This window comes from Photinus pyralis, unplaced genomic scaffold (genome assembly GCF_008802855.1).
Source record: "Photinus pyralis isolate 1611_PpyrPB1 unplaced genomic scaffold, Ppyr1.3 Ppyr1.4_LG3b, whole genome shotgun sequence".
In the NCBI taxonomy this organism is placed as follows: domain Eukaryota; kingdom Metazoa; phylum Arthropoda; class Insecta; order Coleoptera; family Lampyridae; genus Photinus; species Photinus pyralis.
The window spans coordinates 23641130-23659609 of record NW_022170510.1 but is presented as its reverse complement, the minus strand read 5'-3'; the positions used below and the strand labels follow the sequence as shown (position 1 = coordinate 23659609).

The following is an 18480-nucleotide window of genomic DNA, read 5'->3' as shown; positions in this document are numbered from 1 at the left end:
TATTAGGGATGCTGATGCCGCCCGAAATTATATTATTTTACATGTAGTTTTTGGAGGACTCACCTGTACAGAGTTAATTGGGCGCCATGTTGAACATTATCTATTATTATTTTGTGCATTTATGAGAGGGGGGGGGGCGCATGGTCCTGCCCAATTCTCGCTACGCCTCTGAAGCAAATGTATCGATTTTTTCTTAATCCGTATAGATGTCTTCAGTAATTACGTTAATAACTAGATAAGTAGTAGTTCCACAAACACATCTAAGGCGGCTGGAGGTATATGTTGCGTTACAATTCGCAAAAGTTCCAATTTCAGGAGGTTCTCCTGAAGTATGTAGGTATTTCCTGTGCCCATAACCCCATACTCTCGAAACAAAAAACAGCAATTGTTCAAAATATTCTTGAAATACATTGGCGTGCATATTCTCGTGGTAGTAGCCCCATAACCCCCACTCCCGCTTATCCTTTTTTTTGGGATTTCATTCGAAAAATTAAATGAGTGTACAATTCTTTGAAGTAGCACTTTAATGTCCCCCGGTTTTGATGTGGCTTTCAAGTTTCGGGTTTTATATTTGGGCTTTCTCAAATATTTAAAAGACATAAGACGATCAAAACTTCTCATACGGGGAATTCATCCAACGGTATCACCGAATCGTATCGTGTCATTAGCAACGGAGACATGACGTATTTTGGAGAACGAGATACAGACTTACAGAGTACTCACAAATTGTTCTTTGCTCAGATAAGCTTTCATCGAAAAATTCCCCTCCGGAAAAAGGTACATTTAATTTTTAGTGCAAAATAGTGATGTATTATTCGCACTTACAAGTTTCTATTTAATAATACAGTGGGTTAGTTAAAATACATTAAATCTCAATAAATCATTGATGTAATTATTTAGTAATTAAGTTTGGAAAACCATTTTGGTGTTCAATGCTTTGGACTAAAATAAATTAGGCAAAGTTTTAATTTTCATTAGTAAGCTCTGTAATTCCAATGGTATAATAGTAAATACATTCATAATATTTATATTTAATTCCATATACATAAAATGTTATGACGTTTTTTTAAAAATACATTTCAAGTTACTCGAAGATGACTAGCAAAAAAGTAATTTTTCGTATCTATCCATAGATATTTTATTAAAATCATTTTATTAATTAAAAAGACCCAAGAAACTAGACCAAGAACAATCGAAAATTCTAATCTTACGAATCCAGGTCCTCGCATCTCTACATATAGAATTCTGAATTTCACATGGAATCTCATGGTAATTCATAGTGTTTGTTTGTTAAATGTGGTTTCTCGAGGTCAAGCTAAATTTGAAAATGATGATCAAAAACAAAAATAGGATTATAGTGAAGTGCCTACTACTGGAGTGGGGTGGTTTTGATGCTGCTATTCGAAAATCATACGATCACGACTTTTTATCTACCTGTTTCATAATTTTATTTGTCAATTTTTAACACAGAAACATGGCTACACTTTGTCAAATTTTTTGGTTTTAGGACGTTCGTAGTCTAGATTCTCTTCATTTCTCTTCCGTTTCCCCGTCATGGATCGTTTGCAATCGTAATTTCCAACGCCGTGTAAGATTAATACGAATGGAGAAAATGATGTCTCTTGAGATGAATGTGACAATACAGTTTTCACTTCTCGTTACAAATCACTTTAAAGCATCACTTTCGTTTTGCCATTTGTCATCTTAAGAATTACCGTAACCTTATTTATTGGACATGAAATTGTCGCGTTTTGATGTCAACTATTTACCATTAAAACTTTCCTGATATTATAACCAATCATTAGAACAGCCATACAAGCCAGTTGTTGCGAAAATTTTGAGCGGCATGAAACGAATTAGCCAAAGTGTGTAAAGTGAATCACATGACTACACTGATTACCATTATTGTACCAAACCAATTGTCTGCTGGTTCACATGATGTTCATTTATATGTTGTGCATTCTTACGTTTGTCTTTGTCTAGATGTTAATCCCATTGACTGCCAGTTGTGACTTGTAAGTTCCATTACACAACGCTGGATTAGAAGTTTTACATTGCACGTTGCTTGGATATCTACATAATCTGGACAACACACACCTATGTATGTCATTTTGCGACACGAATGTTATTATTTATGGGTAGTCATTTAAAAGCGAAACAAAACTTACATCATACTTGTGATGATCTTTACCTTTCGTGTTCAAAGTAATCGGTTTTCCTAAAAAATTAATTTACATTTAAATAACAAACACATTTTGCTGGCCGATGGATATTGAGATGCCAACGTTTTTACAAAATTTCTTGTGTAACATTATTAAAAGTTAACCAAACAGGTATAGCTATTTTACAAAGTAGGGTGTAAGTTAAGTATTTCTAGTTTGATTTCTATTTGTCTTATAACTTTCACGTTAGCCAAATATGTCATTCTTTACTAGTCGGTGAATATTCCAAGTAGAAACATAATACGCTTTGTACTTCCCCCTTTCGTTTAAAGTACCCATCCGCACCCTATTTTAGAGAAAGTTATCATTAACAGATTCACGTAGCATCATTATTCCTTATATTTCTGATATAATGACAGTAGTGTGCATACGTATTTACCGTATTATTATTTATTTTGCATACAAGTTTGATCTTGAACAATAGTAACTTATACCGACCAATCGACAAAGAGAGGTCATTGCGTGTGTTTCCCACGCAACAAAATCGAGTGGGACAGGACAAATTTGGTTCTTTTGAAGTGTGACATAATACCTACAGCTTTAAGCGCTTCGTAGGAAGAATTCAACAATTAGGAACACCCCAACAGTACTTAAACAATGCCCCAACCTAGATGAAGCCCAAGGTTCATCATAGTTTAACACTGTCAAGGTGATGAATACTGGCAAAAACCTTCAAATTGCATCAAATTACGAGGGCGTTTTATTTTTATTTTCTACTATGAAGAAACCGTACAATGTTTAAAACAATGTGTATCTCTACGTAACTATACTAACATTTAGCCTAGCATTTTCCCATATGCTTCAGTCCATAAAAAAATCATTTATTTGTACTTCAAAAAGTGACGCCACTGCGCTATCAGGTGATCATTTGAAGCAAATTTGTGGTCCCTTAAGTATTTGAAGAAAAAGAAGTCGCATGGTGCTAAATTTGAACTGTAGCGTGAATCTGGTAATTCTGTAAAGCCACCGTTTGCCATAATGGCTTGAACATGGCGAGCCTTGTGGACTCTGCAGTTGTCATTGAGTTTGTCATTCAACAGAGCAGTTTTGTTCGGCCAGGTCGTTTTGCTTTACAGGCGCGCTTCAGCATTCAATCGTGCGCCATAATCACCATACATCTTCTAGACTAGACGAAGGGTTTATGCCTTTTTTGGGAGGGGAGAGCAGACTGCATTGATTTCTGTTTTGTGAGGGGATCCCAGTGAAACCCCCATGTTTCGTCCCCCGTGACAGTCAGTTAAAAATAACTATCGTCGTTCTTCCAAAGCGTTTTCTTGACAAATTTGAGTTTCTGCTCTGGCGTTACCGCGAATTATACCTAACAGGGGGTTCAGCTAGCACTGCTTTAGCTCAAACCGGCGTCATAAACGACCAGCTAGCTCAGGGATGGTAAAACACAAAGACTTTCACTTCGGTTGATTCGCCCTGGGCGTGTACTTCGTTGCAGTGTACTAGGGTTGAGCTTCACTCCGTTTCTAACTTAACTCCCCCTGTATAAAACTGAGGAGATATGAGGGAAGTAATAATAAAATTGGCTAAGGAAATGCTGGTTTATTTTTCCTTAACAACCAACGAACCTTGCTTAAATAAACTGAAATTAAATTTCTCCAAAATAATACATACGTCGAGACATACGTTAAACTTCAAACTTCCCCCAAATTATGAATCCCTTAATCCAATAATGATCGCATAAATTGATTGCCGAATCTCACAACGATTCCCAACAAGTAAAATGAAATTCCGAGCAAAAATTCTCACCGATAATCCCAAATGCACTAACAATATATAGTCCAGGTTAAATAGCTCTAAAATAATTTATTTTCAAAAAAAATTAGTTACCTGGCGAAACCGGGTTTTTCAGGTAGATAAAATGAATAGAAATTGGGAAAAAATAATTAAAAGAGCGAAATTTCTCCGCGGGTAAAATCCCGGGGGTTGAAAGGGGTGGAAAGTGGTGTTTTGCAAATTGTGGCAAAACTATTAATTTTAGACGAAAATGTTTAATGTAAAAGTTGTAGAGATGAAAAAAATGAGCAACTTTTGTATCTACACTATTTTCACATAACCTCCAATTTTTCTAGAAAAACCGGAAAAACTGTTTTTTTCGTTGTTTATTCTTATTTTTGCGAAAAAAAGTCGTAGGCGTATGAAATTTGGAGGAAACAGCTTGTTTTATGATAAAAAAGAAGAAACTTTTTTGGGCCTATAAAGTTGAACCGTTTCCAAGATCTCACGATTTCTGAAAAAAACCACCTCTTTTTCAAGGGGATGAAAAATTTATTTTTTTTCATCGTAAAGAGGTGCGCGGAGTAGCAAAATTTTCGGGAAGACTTACATTTTAATAATCAAAAATAAAAAATATTATTCCAATAGAAAAATTTTAAGAAAAGCAGCAAAAACTGGGGGAACAGTTTTAAGATATACCGTTTTTGACAGTAGGTAAATAGCTTTTGTTGCAACTTAACGTATTGGATCCGCGCCAATAAAAAGTTTTTGAAGTCTGTCTTCTCTCTCCTCTTTAATGCTGCTAAAATATTTTCTTTTGTTTCCCAGTTCTCAACTGCCTTAATTAAAAGATCTTTATTATTTCTTTTTTCTGCATTTTTACTGCAATAAAAGCAATTCGAAGTAAAATCGAATTCTTTTGCTTCCTGAACAATTTGTTTTTGTTCACTAACTCTTCTTCCTGCCTGTTTTACAGCTGATGGGATTAAGCTGGGCCTGTTGATCGTTAATTTACAGGAATGATGAATAAAATCCTCATAAAGTTTATTCCAGGTTTTACATCTCAAATCATTTGCTTTGGCCGGTAAAACTAACGTTCTTATTGCAGATTTTGCAAGTTTATCAACAGGCCCAACACAATTGCATCAGCTATAAAACAGGCAGGAAGAAGAGTCAGTGAACAAAAAGAAATTGTTCAGGAATCATCAGGAAGCAAGATAATCCGATTTTATTTCGAATTGCTTTTATTGTGGTAAAAATGCAGAAAAAAGAAATAATAAAGATGTTTTAACTAAACCAGTTGAGCATAAGATAACAAAAGAGATAATTTAAGCAAACATTAAAGAGAAGCAAGAAGACAGATTTCGAAAAAATCTTTATTAACATCCAACATGTTGATTTATCATGACAAAAACCATGTATATCTTAAAACTGTTTTTTCAGTTTATGGCGATTTTCTCGAATTTTTGCTATGGGAATATTTTTTTATTTTTGTTTATTAAAATATGTCTTCCCGAAAATTTTGCTACCCCGCGCACCTCTTTACGATGAAAAAAAATAAGTTTTTCATCCCCTTGAAAAAGAGGTGGTTTTTTTCAGAAATCGTGAGATCTTGGAAACGGTTCAACTTTACGGGCTCAAACAATTATCTTCTTTTTTATCATAAAACAAGCTGTTTCTTCCAAATTTCAAACCCCTACGACTTTTTTTCGGAAAAATAAGAATACGAAAAAAACAGTTTTTCCGGTTTTTCTAGGAAAATTGGAGGATATGTGAAAATAAATTATATACTATCAATGTATTTATAAACGAAATACAATGATACTATACAGTATAGATACAAAAGTTGCTCATTTTTTAAATCTCTATAACTTTTACATTTTACATTTTCGTCTAAAATTAATAGTTTTGCCACAATTTGCAAAACACCACTTTCCCCCTTTTCAACCCCCGTGATTTCACCCGCGAAAAAATTCAGCTGTTTTAATTATTTTTTCCCAATTTCTATTCATTTGGCCATTTTGCCTGCCTGAAAAACCCGGTTTTGCCCGGTAAGTAATTTTTTTTGTAAAAAAATATATAGCCTGGACTAATAAGAACAAGTCTTACCTTCAGGACGCTGACGCCGGAAGTGAGCCCAATTCCAACGTTCTGCACGGGAAAGCTAATACATATAAATCATCCTTGTCCGGCACGTTCTTTTGTAAAACGAATAAACGCCACTTGAGTGAATCTACCTCTACCCATTTCTCTCATCACGGTGCTCTTGCAACCATTGTGTACGGGTGATGCCACTCCAGTTAGGAATATGTATTATAAATGTGTTACCCAAGAAATCCAATCTGTTTTTTGTGTATATCTAGTGGTGGCAACATTCAAATGAGCTTGAGTTGTGATACATTTTTTAAGGTTATTTGGAAATAGCACCACAGTTTTACTATCTACTGTCCAAGTATTTTTGAAACATAAATGTAGCTTTAGCAGCCTTCAGTATCGCATATCTACAGGCACTTACGGATTCTGATGATTAACATAGAAGACCCTTTGGGCAGGTTTTTCCCGCTCCAAACACTCGCGCGATCCTTATAAGAAAGAAATTGAACAATCATTGTCCTGGGGCGTTTTTTGTCAGCTTGACTCAAACAGTGACATTTTTCAATTAGATGATGCAAAATGTAGATGTTTAAAACATACATTTGATGAAAGCTACGGAAACGATTTCTTTCATCTACCCCATGGAAAAGGAGGCTATACCAAAGAGAGTAATTTTCCAGGTGGTCCATTCGGTAATCTATTGAATGCAGATGTGTTTGCATATGGACAATCAGTTTCAAGAGGTCCTACTTAAATGGCTCAAAATGCATTTACCCTATGCTCTAACTTCGAATTCGGACATTCTTGACGTAAACCAATCACAAATCATTTTCATTTCAGAAGCACTCATTTTCGTTTCGCAGCATTTTTCTCTTGAAAGAACATTACCTGATCACGATCAAGTTGACCATTAAGTATTGATAATATAATAATTAGCTTCAAATTTGTACAAGCAGCTCCATTGCGACTTCACAAGACAATCGCCATAATTTCAGTTCATAAAATGAAACCATCACCCACGGTGCCAAAGGAAACGAGGCTTATGATAACCAAGCAATTATAATCCTAGTTGAACGCGAAACGTCATTATTATTATAGAATACTAGCAGACCCCGCGAAGTTTGTACCGCCTTTGGGAAATTTCGTATTCTAGGATGGGAGATATTCTCGGTTTGCGGAGGCCGCATCGCCCCATTCAACCCAATATCCCACACCCGGATGGGGCAGAAACTCAGTCCCGCTCCCTGATGAACCATAAACTCGGTTTAGGCGGTTGCGCCGCCTCACCTCGCCCAATATTTATTATAAGCTTTATGAAATGTGCGTTACGACCTATTCTCATACCTCGCTCCAGGATGGGACATAACCTTGAGGCACCTCGTCCACTGTTATTATTAGCCGTATGAAATATACTTTGCGACCTATTCTCATATGTACCAAATATACAAAAAATTCATAAAAATCGGTCTAGCGGTTTCGGAGGTTGTGACCACAAAAACCGTGACTCAAGATTTTTATATATTGGGTTGGTTAAACATTTTTACGAAAATGTATTTGTCTAATTTGTTTATATAAGCCATAGTAGCCAATTTAACTGCTTCTGGCTCAATCTTATCTCATTCAGCACAATTATCTGAATTAATTCATTTTTTCAGTACGGTGCAGCTATTATTATGATTAATTTGTGACCATTAAGTTTACTTTCTAATGTTTAAAAACTCTAACAAAAAACCATTTTATCATAATAAGGCGGTTAAAAATTAAATTTACCGCAATGGTGCATAACGCATTATTAAAACTTTCGCTTTTATTTTGATCTGTTGTCGTCTGCAGTAATAGAAACAGTTCCAGAATTGATTGCGTTTATATAATAAGTAATCGCAGCTATAATACTCTATTGTTGGGGTACTCACCTATTGGTGAGAATTGCTTACAAAAGTAGTTCCTTTTTACAATATAGAAAGCCACTATATTACACCACAAATTCGGTTTGGGAAAAATATTTAGTAATATTATACAATTAATGTTTTGTTCCCATGTGTGAATGCCGTGATCTGTATTCCATATGGTGTAACAATAATTAGCGATTATTGTTACAGATCTCAGGTAAAGATGAAAAAGACCTATAAACAAAAACCGCTACAGTGTTGGGTTAATTATATGCAAATGTTCACTGATATAACCAATACGCTTTATAGCATTCGATTATTAAAATAAATTCTTGTTTCGTAACTGTTAATCTTAAGGTGTGTAGCCGCATGAACATACATGTGTGCCTTGCAGTTAGAAATTCCGACATATTTACTACCTACTACTTACATACCAATACATACCTAATTAAACTTTTATGTGTACATACCTATTTAATAGTTACTAAACTTACGATATTGTTTCAGGGAATGTTGATACGGTTACAGGCGACCCTTGCGGTCGCCATTCTTGGCTTCATTAAGGTTACCTTAGCTCAGGTAAGTAATTTAAACTGTAATTATGCAATAAGTTAGATGAAAGATTAACATGTGTTCAATTTCTTAATTGCTCGTATTTAAAAAATTGCACTTCGCGTTATTAGCGCAGCAGTTAGAGCAAGTAAACCATCACCATAGCGGAATAGGTTACGGTGAAGAATCTTTTATGTTATGATTCCAAACAGCTTCCATGTTATCTCACATTATTTCTAAGTGAACATTTTACCATGCACACGAAGGTGGTAATCTTTTTAGAGAGTGTAATGCAATTCTCTCCTTCTTTAACCTTGGGAATGAGAAGTATCCCTTACCTTCCGAAGAAAATGTATACCTTTGTATAATTTAACACTTTCTTTTTCTTTTTCTTCTTTACAAAAAGGTCAGTAATGAGTTACCATTACGTGCCTAATCACAAACGTACATGAAGTTCTGTAAACTTCCCAGTAGCTGTACTACTGGGTTAATAATAATATTGTTTACAAAACAACAAAAATTTAGAAACGGAACAATTCAAAATTCTTCTGTACCCGAGTGTTTTGATACGCGGGTAAATTGTCACATTGTTTGATTCTTAACCTCCTCTGCTAGTGTCTTATTTGAGCACCTCCAAAATATATATAAATATTAATATATTTTGTATTTTTTTTCAAGTTGTTTACACGAGGTAACACTTTCCATTCAAAATTGAATGTAAAGTTTGTAATTTGTTGTAATTGTAAGACGGGTGCACAACGTTGTAAACCTCAAATGTTGCCTTATTAATTATTGTTGAATATGAGCTCAAAAATTATTAAAAATGTTTTATTGCCATTCTCAATTTAGCACACAAAGTGGCGCTCTGGGCATAACTCGGGGCGTGTACCAACCCGCTCATACAAATAGTGAAGAAATGGCCTATTAAATTCGATTATTTATGCAATCTCATTTAGTTTGAATGAACATGAACCCTACGCGTCCGCTATAAATGTGCGCTGGGGTAAACTTAAAATTTAATGGTCTCCAAAATGCCACCAGTGTTTCAAAGTCTCTTTGCATATAGGTACAGATAGTGGTGATAAGTAATCTATTTTGAAATAAATATTAAATAACAATGATGCAGACGTAGTCCCCCGAGGCTCAACCGCAACACACTTTCAGTCAACGCTTCAAACTCCACGATCCCCGTCCGAAAGTGCTGGTCCTCGGTCTCCGGAAAAGGTATTCACCCGCCTCCAGTCAGTCCATAAACTTTTACTGTTGGGAACAGTTGGAAGTCTGGCGGGACCAAATGAGGCGAATAGAAAAGGGGAAGGGGGTCACTTGGAACTTGGATAAAACAAGATTTTCTTATTCCATACAGGGTGGTGACTTGCGTCGCGCATCATAAGGATTTCAATGTAAAATTCATAACATGCCATTATTGGCTCCCCAAATTATTTTAGAGCAAAAATGTATTAAGGATTTTTATAGACAAAAATTTTTTACGTCAATCAACCGCGTTAGTTTCCAATTTTTTACATAATGAAGACAGAATATTGGAAAAATAAAACCTGCATCTTTTTCAATAATCTGTGATGCCATGGAATTTTATAATACAAAAACTACAATATCCGTCATGCCATGGAATGTCTGCTATAAAACAAATCAAATTCTATCAAAAAGTATTATATTTAGAACAGCGAATTCAACATAAAGAAAGACCAAATTACTAAAAACGGTTTCCTAATACAACAATTGACAGTAAATGTTCGAATAAGGCACCATTAACTGCAAGACAGTAACCAAGTCGATCATAAAATCCAGCTGCTAAGTGACAACTTGACATCTTTTTATTTTAGAAAATTCCATGGCATCGCAGATTATTCAAAAAGATGCGGGTTTTATTTTCTCAAATTTCCGTCTTTACTATGTAAAAAATTGAAAACTAATACGGTTTATTGACGTAAAATAGTATATTTCATTAGGAGTCCGGAAAGCAGGCTTTTTCCGTGCGCGCGTGGCAAATTCCCGTGTGAGGCGTAGCCGAACACGGGAAGTCATGCAAGCACGGAAAAAGCATTTCTGGACGTGTAATGAACGATATTTTTTATTATACTTCTTTTAAATCGATAACATAAAAAACAACAAACTCGCTAACATTTTTATTTTGTAACAGTTATAGAAAATGCGTTTTCATGGTTACTCTCAAATCATTTCAAAGGCGATTTGTTTAATTAGTTTATTTCAGATAAGGTTGACGAAACGTCAAAAAATGTCACAAATTCTCAAAGAAGTTTATCTAAATATTCAAACATCTACGAATTAAAACACAAAATACTTACATATGAAACATTACAACGCATATAGAGTTTCTGAAAATTAGTTTCCTTCCCTGTAAATTTGTATTTTAAAGCAATATTTTGGGTATTTATATTCAGCGCACGGAAAGAATCAAAGGGACCGGGAAAAGTTTTTCCGTGCGCTAGCCTGGAAAAGGACAGATACCATTATTTCTAATACAGGTGTAAATAAGGTGATTTCAATGAAGTATAATAAAAAAATTTTTTCTACAAAAAACCTTCATACATTTTTGCTTTAAAATAATTTGGGGAGCCAATAATCGCATGTTATGAATTTTACATTGAAATCCCTATGATGCGTGACGCAAGTCACCACCCTGTATAGGCAGTTGAGTAGCAGACCGCCTTTTTCCTCCCAGAAAACTGCCATCAGCTTCCCGGCGGACACAACCGTCTTCGCCTTATTCGCAACCGGTTTGCTTACCTTAGCCCATTGCTTTGACTGCTGCTTTGGTTTAGAAGTGTAGTAGTGAAACCAAATAAGATAATACCAAAAGCCGGGATCAGCAATTGTAGCGCACCCATCGCACGCAAAGCTTTTACTTCTGCAATTTATACTGGAATGGTGGATTCTGGAATATCAGCGTAAATCGATGCTTCGGGACGCGGCGCGTTGGTAATTTTCATTCTGCCCATTTTAAACTCGTTCAACTGTTTCGTAGGAAGAGGTTGATTGGCAAAAAAAAGCGGATATCCTTTCGCAAATGTCCTTCAATGCAAAAAAATGTGTGTACAAACGAAATTATTAAGAATACCTCTATATTAGATTAATAAAATTCATAGTATATGTATATACTTAATATGTACCTAGTTTAATTATTAAAATATTAAAAGTTCCACATTATGCCGACAGAAAAGTGACACTAGTGAAAAACACACCCTAACAAGTTTTAAACATACGTATCGGTATGTGGCAGCAGATGTTACATAACACATAAACGGTACCACGTATATCTGTGACGGTACTTTAAGTGATCAAAGTGGGCACAGGAAATAGACCGTATCCTATTAACTAGCAACCACTTGTTTTCCTAAGAATAAAACTGTGAAACAGTTTCCTGACACTACCTTTAAAAAAAGTTGTTAGGCGCGTTTTATCGCCGATTAGAATAATGGAATACATTTTTGGTGCTACCTAGCGAATCCCTAGCGAACTTCGTCGACATCGGCGTGTACACCTTAATTGTTACAACCTGTATATACATGGTCTTTTACGACGAACGTCAGTTATGCGTTTTTGAGAAACCATTCAAGATAATTTTTTTAAGATTTTCCGATCGAACGAAAGTTTCCGCTTAGATCGAAAGTGTAACACATTAGATATCTAAAATACAACTTGGAAGTTTACACTGTTTTATTAGAAAACCTTCATTCATCATTTCTGTAGGTATCTGATCTGATGTTGGAATATTTAGGGTAGAGGCAACGCTTAGCAATGACCCAATTACAAAAACAACGATTTTTTTTAACACTTCCCCTCGAGTCGATTGTTACCAAGTCATGACAAATCGATACAGCAAACATTTAGTCCAAAAATCTGCAGCTTGCTCCACGGTAGGAACATAGACTAATCTTAGCTCCTCTCGCAGAAAGTGAGGGCGAATATCAATGTGATCCTTACTTATGGAATAATGATAGGTTTGATTCCCTGCTACAGCCAAGAACCATAATTATCACCGTGGCTAATCAAATCGTATGTTGAATCCTAGTTGGGCAAGGAATTTCTCAAAATTATAGCATCTTTGACACCTTCAGATAAGGCCATATATTTAGCTTCAATCGTTGACAGGGCAACGGTTCATTGCTTCCGAGAATCCCAGGCCACCGACCCACCGTGTCAGCATGAATAAGTAACCAGTGTAGGATTTTCTATCCTTAGAACAATTCCCCATCATCATCAGGCCTCATGTTAATCCCATGTTAATAAAACCTTTCAGGTACCGTAGGACCCGCTTGGTAGTCTTGCAATGATCGGCACCAAAATTGCTTGAAGCTTGAAGCCTGGATACCTTCGATTGTTCGAACTCTATCCCGAGGCAATATTTGAGGTGCTCTAAATCCTTAATTTTAAAATTGCTAGCCAGTCCATTAATAAGTTCAGTTACCTTCTTTCCGTTTCGTGACGCTAGAATACCATGGTATTGTGCCATTCATTCTCGTCAGGCCCGCTCAAAACTTCTTTCATGGAAATTTCCGAATGATGCACTAGTGGGAAGATGATTTCTCAGATAATTTACGGTGTTCACTGCCTCTGCCCAAAAAGAGTAAAGTACATAGAATTCCCTAAGAACGCACCTAGCGAAATTATCAAGGTTCGATTATTTCGCTCCGCCGCACCGGATCATTCAGTTCTGTCAATCTTCTGACAATTCCTCGTTTGTTCAGACAATCGCTGAACTCGTTGCTGGTATACTCGCTGCCATTTATCGGATTGCAAACATTTTACAGTTGGCTGTCTCTTGCTTTCGACTTCAAGAATTTTACCTTAAACCAATACGAACAATCGTCGATGAACTCGATAAAATATTTTGCCCCTGCAAAGCTGCCGTCTTCATTGGACCGCAGTACACTAACTCCAAGATCTTCGTCAGAAGCTCTGATTTGTCGCGGAAGGGCGTTCATCATCTTCCTCTGGACAGGTGTCACAGTTCCATTTTTCAATGTCATCTATCAGTTTAGCTTCTTTTACGATACCTTTACGAATACTATCTTGGATATCTCGTACGTTGGCGTGAGCCAGGCGTCTGTGTAAAGTCTCGAGCGATACCTTACCTTCTTTCGAAACGGATGTAGCGAATCTCACGTCGCGACTGAATTTCATCGAACTACTGCGGTGATCGCACCACTATCCAGGCACCATTTTCTGCTCGGGTCATTTATCTTCAGTGTTGACGTTGAAACAGACATCATCCACGACCACTTGCACGTTTGCTTTGTGTGCTGGATTTTTACATTTAAAACAACGAATCGTTCCCTTTTTGTCCTTTTGTTTATCGTCGTTACGCGAAAAAATTCAAATTTGACACGGGATCTGTTTCTCTGGCAAGAAAACCAGGGTTTTTGTGACCGATAAGACCATGAATTCGAAGGTATATAAAAGGGAGTGCCTCAACAAACGGATTTGGCCCTTGATTAAGTCCCATGATGGTCCAGTTATGGTTTGGATCTAGCCAGCTGCCATTACAGCAAGGAGGTGCTACAATGGTACAACGACAGTCCAGTTCATCACAAAAGAGACGAATCAACCAAATTGTCCGCAGTTTGGTCCAATAGAGAAGAATTGGGCGCTAAAGAAGTGGAAGCTCAGAATGAAGGGATTCGTTACACAACTTTTTCGAAATATTTGACTACAGTTAACCTAGAAATTTGCTCGTTCCATTTGAAGTGTCCAGCAGTTTATAATACGAAATTTCGTACGATATAAATGATAAAAATATAAAATTTAAAAAAACGGCATCACATCATTGTCTGTTACGTACCTGCACTGCACATGGATAATTAGCCATTCTTTCAACTTCTAATATTTACCATCTTGAAAACCATCGAGAAACCTTTCGTAGAAATTAGTTTGAGGTTTTGTCGAATTTTTGCCTTATTTTACTGCACTAAATAGGCATAAACAAAATAAGTGAGATGCTACAAATGCGAAGTATTTCAATTTAGAACGTTTTTGTCAATATTACGGACATTGCTTTCGACATTTATCGGCATCATATTTAGCAAACGGTGGTGCGTATTATTTAATTACAATCACGTAGCCCGTGGATGGAAGACTGCTGTTGCAAAGGGATATGTGGAGCAATCTAAAAAGAAAAAATAGAAGTGGAGAGGACGAACCTCAAACAGGACTATCCACAAGACCATTTAATGTTACCATTGGAAAAAACACCATTGTTATAAATTCTCTTCAAAATGTACCGGGAATCCTTCGGCTGGGCACTTCAGATATATTACACGGTTTGGCACTTGGGGTCTTTTAAGACCCCTGCGCATTTCTGTCTTCTATATACGTTTTTAGGCAAATATAACAAATATAAAAAAGATTATTTATTTAATAAGGCTATATTGGACATATAACAAGTTTACAGTTATAGTTTACCCTCACAAGAATTACAAGAAATAAGTTTATCGCTGTGAGCTCCGCAAATATGTACACCACAATTATTGCACTGTGTTTTTATTTTTTTGTCGACACTTCGAGGGCACAATTGACATCTACTTCTCTTCAAGGTGTTCACTTTTTCTGGCTGATGTTGCTTTGGAGTGTCAAGATTGTACCCTAAAGCAAGCAATCCACTTTTTGCCCCTTTTTGTATGCACCGCTTGTTTTGTAAACGTCGCTGAATATAAGTTTCTACCAATTCACGTCCTAAATCTAGTAAGAAAAAGCGTCTTTTCTGAGCCTTTCGTCCAAAGCTTTCGGGATTATGGCACAGCCAAATTACCATTGCAGCTATGCCGGCTACGTCGAGCATGTTAAAAAATAGTACCAAAGGCTTTTGGTATTTCTCTTGCAGCTATATGTAGCAACCATTTTGTCTATTGTATCCACTGCTCCCTTGTTCGAATTATAATGCAAAATTACTTCTGGTTTTTTTTCTTCACCAATAACTGTGGCATCTTGATGCATTGTCGAAAGCATAATAACCGCATTTGATTTTTTTGGCACATAAGATACCACCGTTAACTCTCCTGAAAACCCGAACAAAGAAGAAAATACTTCACGGGAACGATGAGGTTGCATTTCCTTAGGAATTTCGACTTTATTTTTCCTCAAAGTTCCCACGTATGTTGTTCTCATTGATAATAGATCCTGCACGAGTGGTATACTTGAGAAAAAATTGTCAGCAACTACATTGCGCCCTTTTTTGGTCCACGTAGCCATCAAATCCTTTACTACCCTTGCACCCTGATTAACTTCTCTCTGATTTTGTGGCTGCTTTCCCAAATATACTTGACCTTTCAAAGGAAATGCTGTAACAGAGTCACATATCCAAAAGATCTTGATGCCGTATTTTGAGGGCTTGCTCTTGATGTACTGACGAAAAGGACAGTTTCCACGGAAGCCTAGTTGCTCATCTATAGTCATATCTAACCCTGGAGTGTAACTATTAGATAGTTGTTGAACAAACATATCCCAAATGTCGCGAATCGCTGCCAATTTATCGATGGATTTTCGTTCTGCCCTTGTGCATCTATTATCGAAACGGATAAATCGCATAATTGCCTGGAAGCGTTTGAGAGGCATAGTTGCTCTAAATAGAGGCCTTCCATGCACCTCAGACCATAGCTCACTTAGGTCTTCTCGTCCTGATCGATAAGCCCCTGCACTTATAAGCAATCCAAGAAACGCTTCGATTTCCGTTTGGTCCGTTTCTTGCCAAGTTTTCCTTGGTTTATCCTTGTTGAAGCTGTTCCATTCCGCATAAACCCTTTTAGCTTCCCTATTGGTTTCCCTAATTACAATATCCATAATTTGCTCAGTGATGAATATTTTTATAGAATCCTTTAGTGAATTAGGACGATTTCCTTTTGGGCCCGCTTTTTCTCGTACAATATTACGTGCAGGAGTTTGTCGTTTTGTTGGTGGATGTTTATGCCATTTCATCCCATTCTTTGCAGTAAAATACTCATCACAGCAATTATCATCGTCTTGAATTTCGTCGGAATCGCTATTCGCAATCACGTCATCGTAAAGTATCTCCTCTTCGACCACGTCTTCATCACTGTCATCCTCTTCTATCGAAGGAACATAATCTTCGTCGTCGCCAGTATCGCCAAGGTTTTCATGAACAGATTCTGTTTCATCCCCTATTTCAATTTCTTGATCCGATACCTCATCTATCATGCTTTCCAATATCTGCCTCGCCTGCTCGACGCTGTATTTCCTTCCATCACTAAATATAAACAAAAAGATGTAACTTACATTCACGGAACATGCTGTTTGTCTTCCATATTCAATAAATATAAATAATCCCGCCAATAAAAAGAAGCACAAAATGTATACTTACATAGTATAATCTATTTTGATAGAATTTACAAAAAACACACTATCTCCACTGCCGTCTTACCTAACACGCGCAACAAGTGTTACTGAAGTCAGTTGCACCCCCCTGCAAGTAAACCTACTCCCACCACCTTGAAATGAAAAGCAAATAGGCGGGGTCGTAAAAGACCCCAAGTGCCTATGCGCGTAAATTTTTACTTTTTTATTTTTTTTTCGAGTTACTTTTTCATTCTGTGGAACTAAACAGTAATAGATACATTTTATAGATCATTTGGGAAGACATTTAAAAGTATTGGCCCGAAATAGCTTGTTATCTTAATCATATGCAGACAAATATAGGGAAGGGGTCCCAAAAGACCCCACGTGCTCAGCCGAAGGTTATGTAAATGCTACTGACAACTCTACGGTGCTGTACAAACTTATAATAATTGTGCGTTTAATTACAGCCGTCTATAATTACAAGCCATGTTGAGAAGTTTGGCAGCATTGTCCGAAAGTCAATCGGTGCGCTGATGAAAGTTTTAATGGCGTCTTGTTGCTCTTGAAAAATTGCATTTTTCCTTTCTTTTGTGTTTCGCCTTGGTGGTTTTAATACCGAAGAAAGATACTTAGGCAGCTTACAATTGCACATATATTTTATTCATTTACAAAAATGGATAATAACATTTTTATTTGACTTTAAAATTTGGAACGCTGTAAATTAGTAACTGCATCATATTGCTCTTCCGTCGAGATCCCCGAAATTGGTGAACTTCTTGTAATATCCCTTGTATTTACTATACCTCAGGTATCTAATTTGACAGAAAATAATCGGTGAACAAAATGACCCTATCGAAGTAAAAATAAAATAAATTCAACTTCCACTGCACTCACAATTAAACTTTTTTCTTTTTAATATGAATCAAAAAATTACAACTATCCTGAATATGAATACGATTTAAATTTACTTAATCTACTACTTAATTAAATATCTACAGCCATGAATATAATGGTTACTAACTTAAACTAGCCTACCTATATAAATCCATTCGCCGAAAACAATTATAAAATGACAAATCAAAAATTGAATATAAATCAGTTCCTATAGTTAACTAACTTTTGAGAAAAATTACTTGCAATTTATACATTGGTATTCCTCTCCTTTTGAGATGGGGTGCTTAGTAGTGGATGATGATTTAGATTATGTTGCCTCAGATAGGTGACTTCTGAATATAGTTGATAGGAACCGTTTTATCGTATAACAAAGGCAGTTCGTTTTCCCACACTCGTAATGGACATCAAATAAAAAACTGCCGTGAATTAAAAGTGGCTCCGACACGTTAGTCTATTTTTAGACAAGCACAATTACTCAGTTTCTAACGCCCATTTCGCACGCAATTACATATTCGCCTTTTCACTATTTCAGAGACCTAGGTTTGTCTCGGGTCAAAATACATTAACTCAAAATCAAAACGCGCGACAATTCTATTTAGTTTAATTCGACCTTTTTACTTCAGTAGTTCGTAGCCGCGTTTTCCGCAGCGACATTCGCCCGTGCGAATATCTGCAAACAAGTCTATAAGTGGCCCGTAGCCGCGTTTTCCGCGGCGATATACACGCTCCACGTGAATATCTACGAAAAAAGCCCTCAAATTTCTGATCATTTT

The 18480-nt window shown here is 36.4% G+C and overlaps 1 protein-coding gene across 2 annotated transcripts in view; it reads left to right on the top strand.

Annotated features, from left to right (window-relative positions):
- The window catches only part of LOC116167427 (sushi, von Willebrand factor type A, EGF and pentraxin domain-containing protein 1), a 68868-nt gene that overhangs the window by 12146 nt on the left and 38242 nt on the right, over positions 1–18480 (top strand). For both annotated transcript variants that reach the window (XM_031482791.1, XM_031482789.1), the window contains exon 2: positions 8438–8509. In XM_031482791.1, the coding sequence (XP_031338651.1) occupies positions 8441–8509 (69 nt within the window). In that variant the 5' untranslated portion in view covers positions 8438–8440. The remainder of the gene's footprint in view (positions 1–8437; positions 8510–18480) is intronic.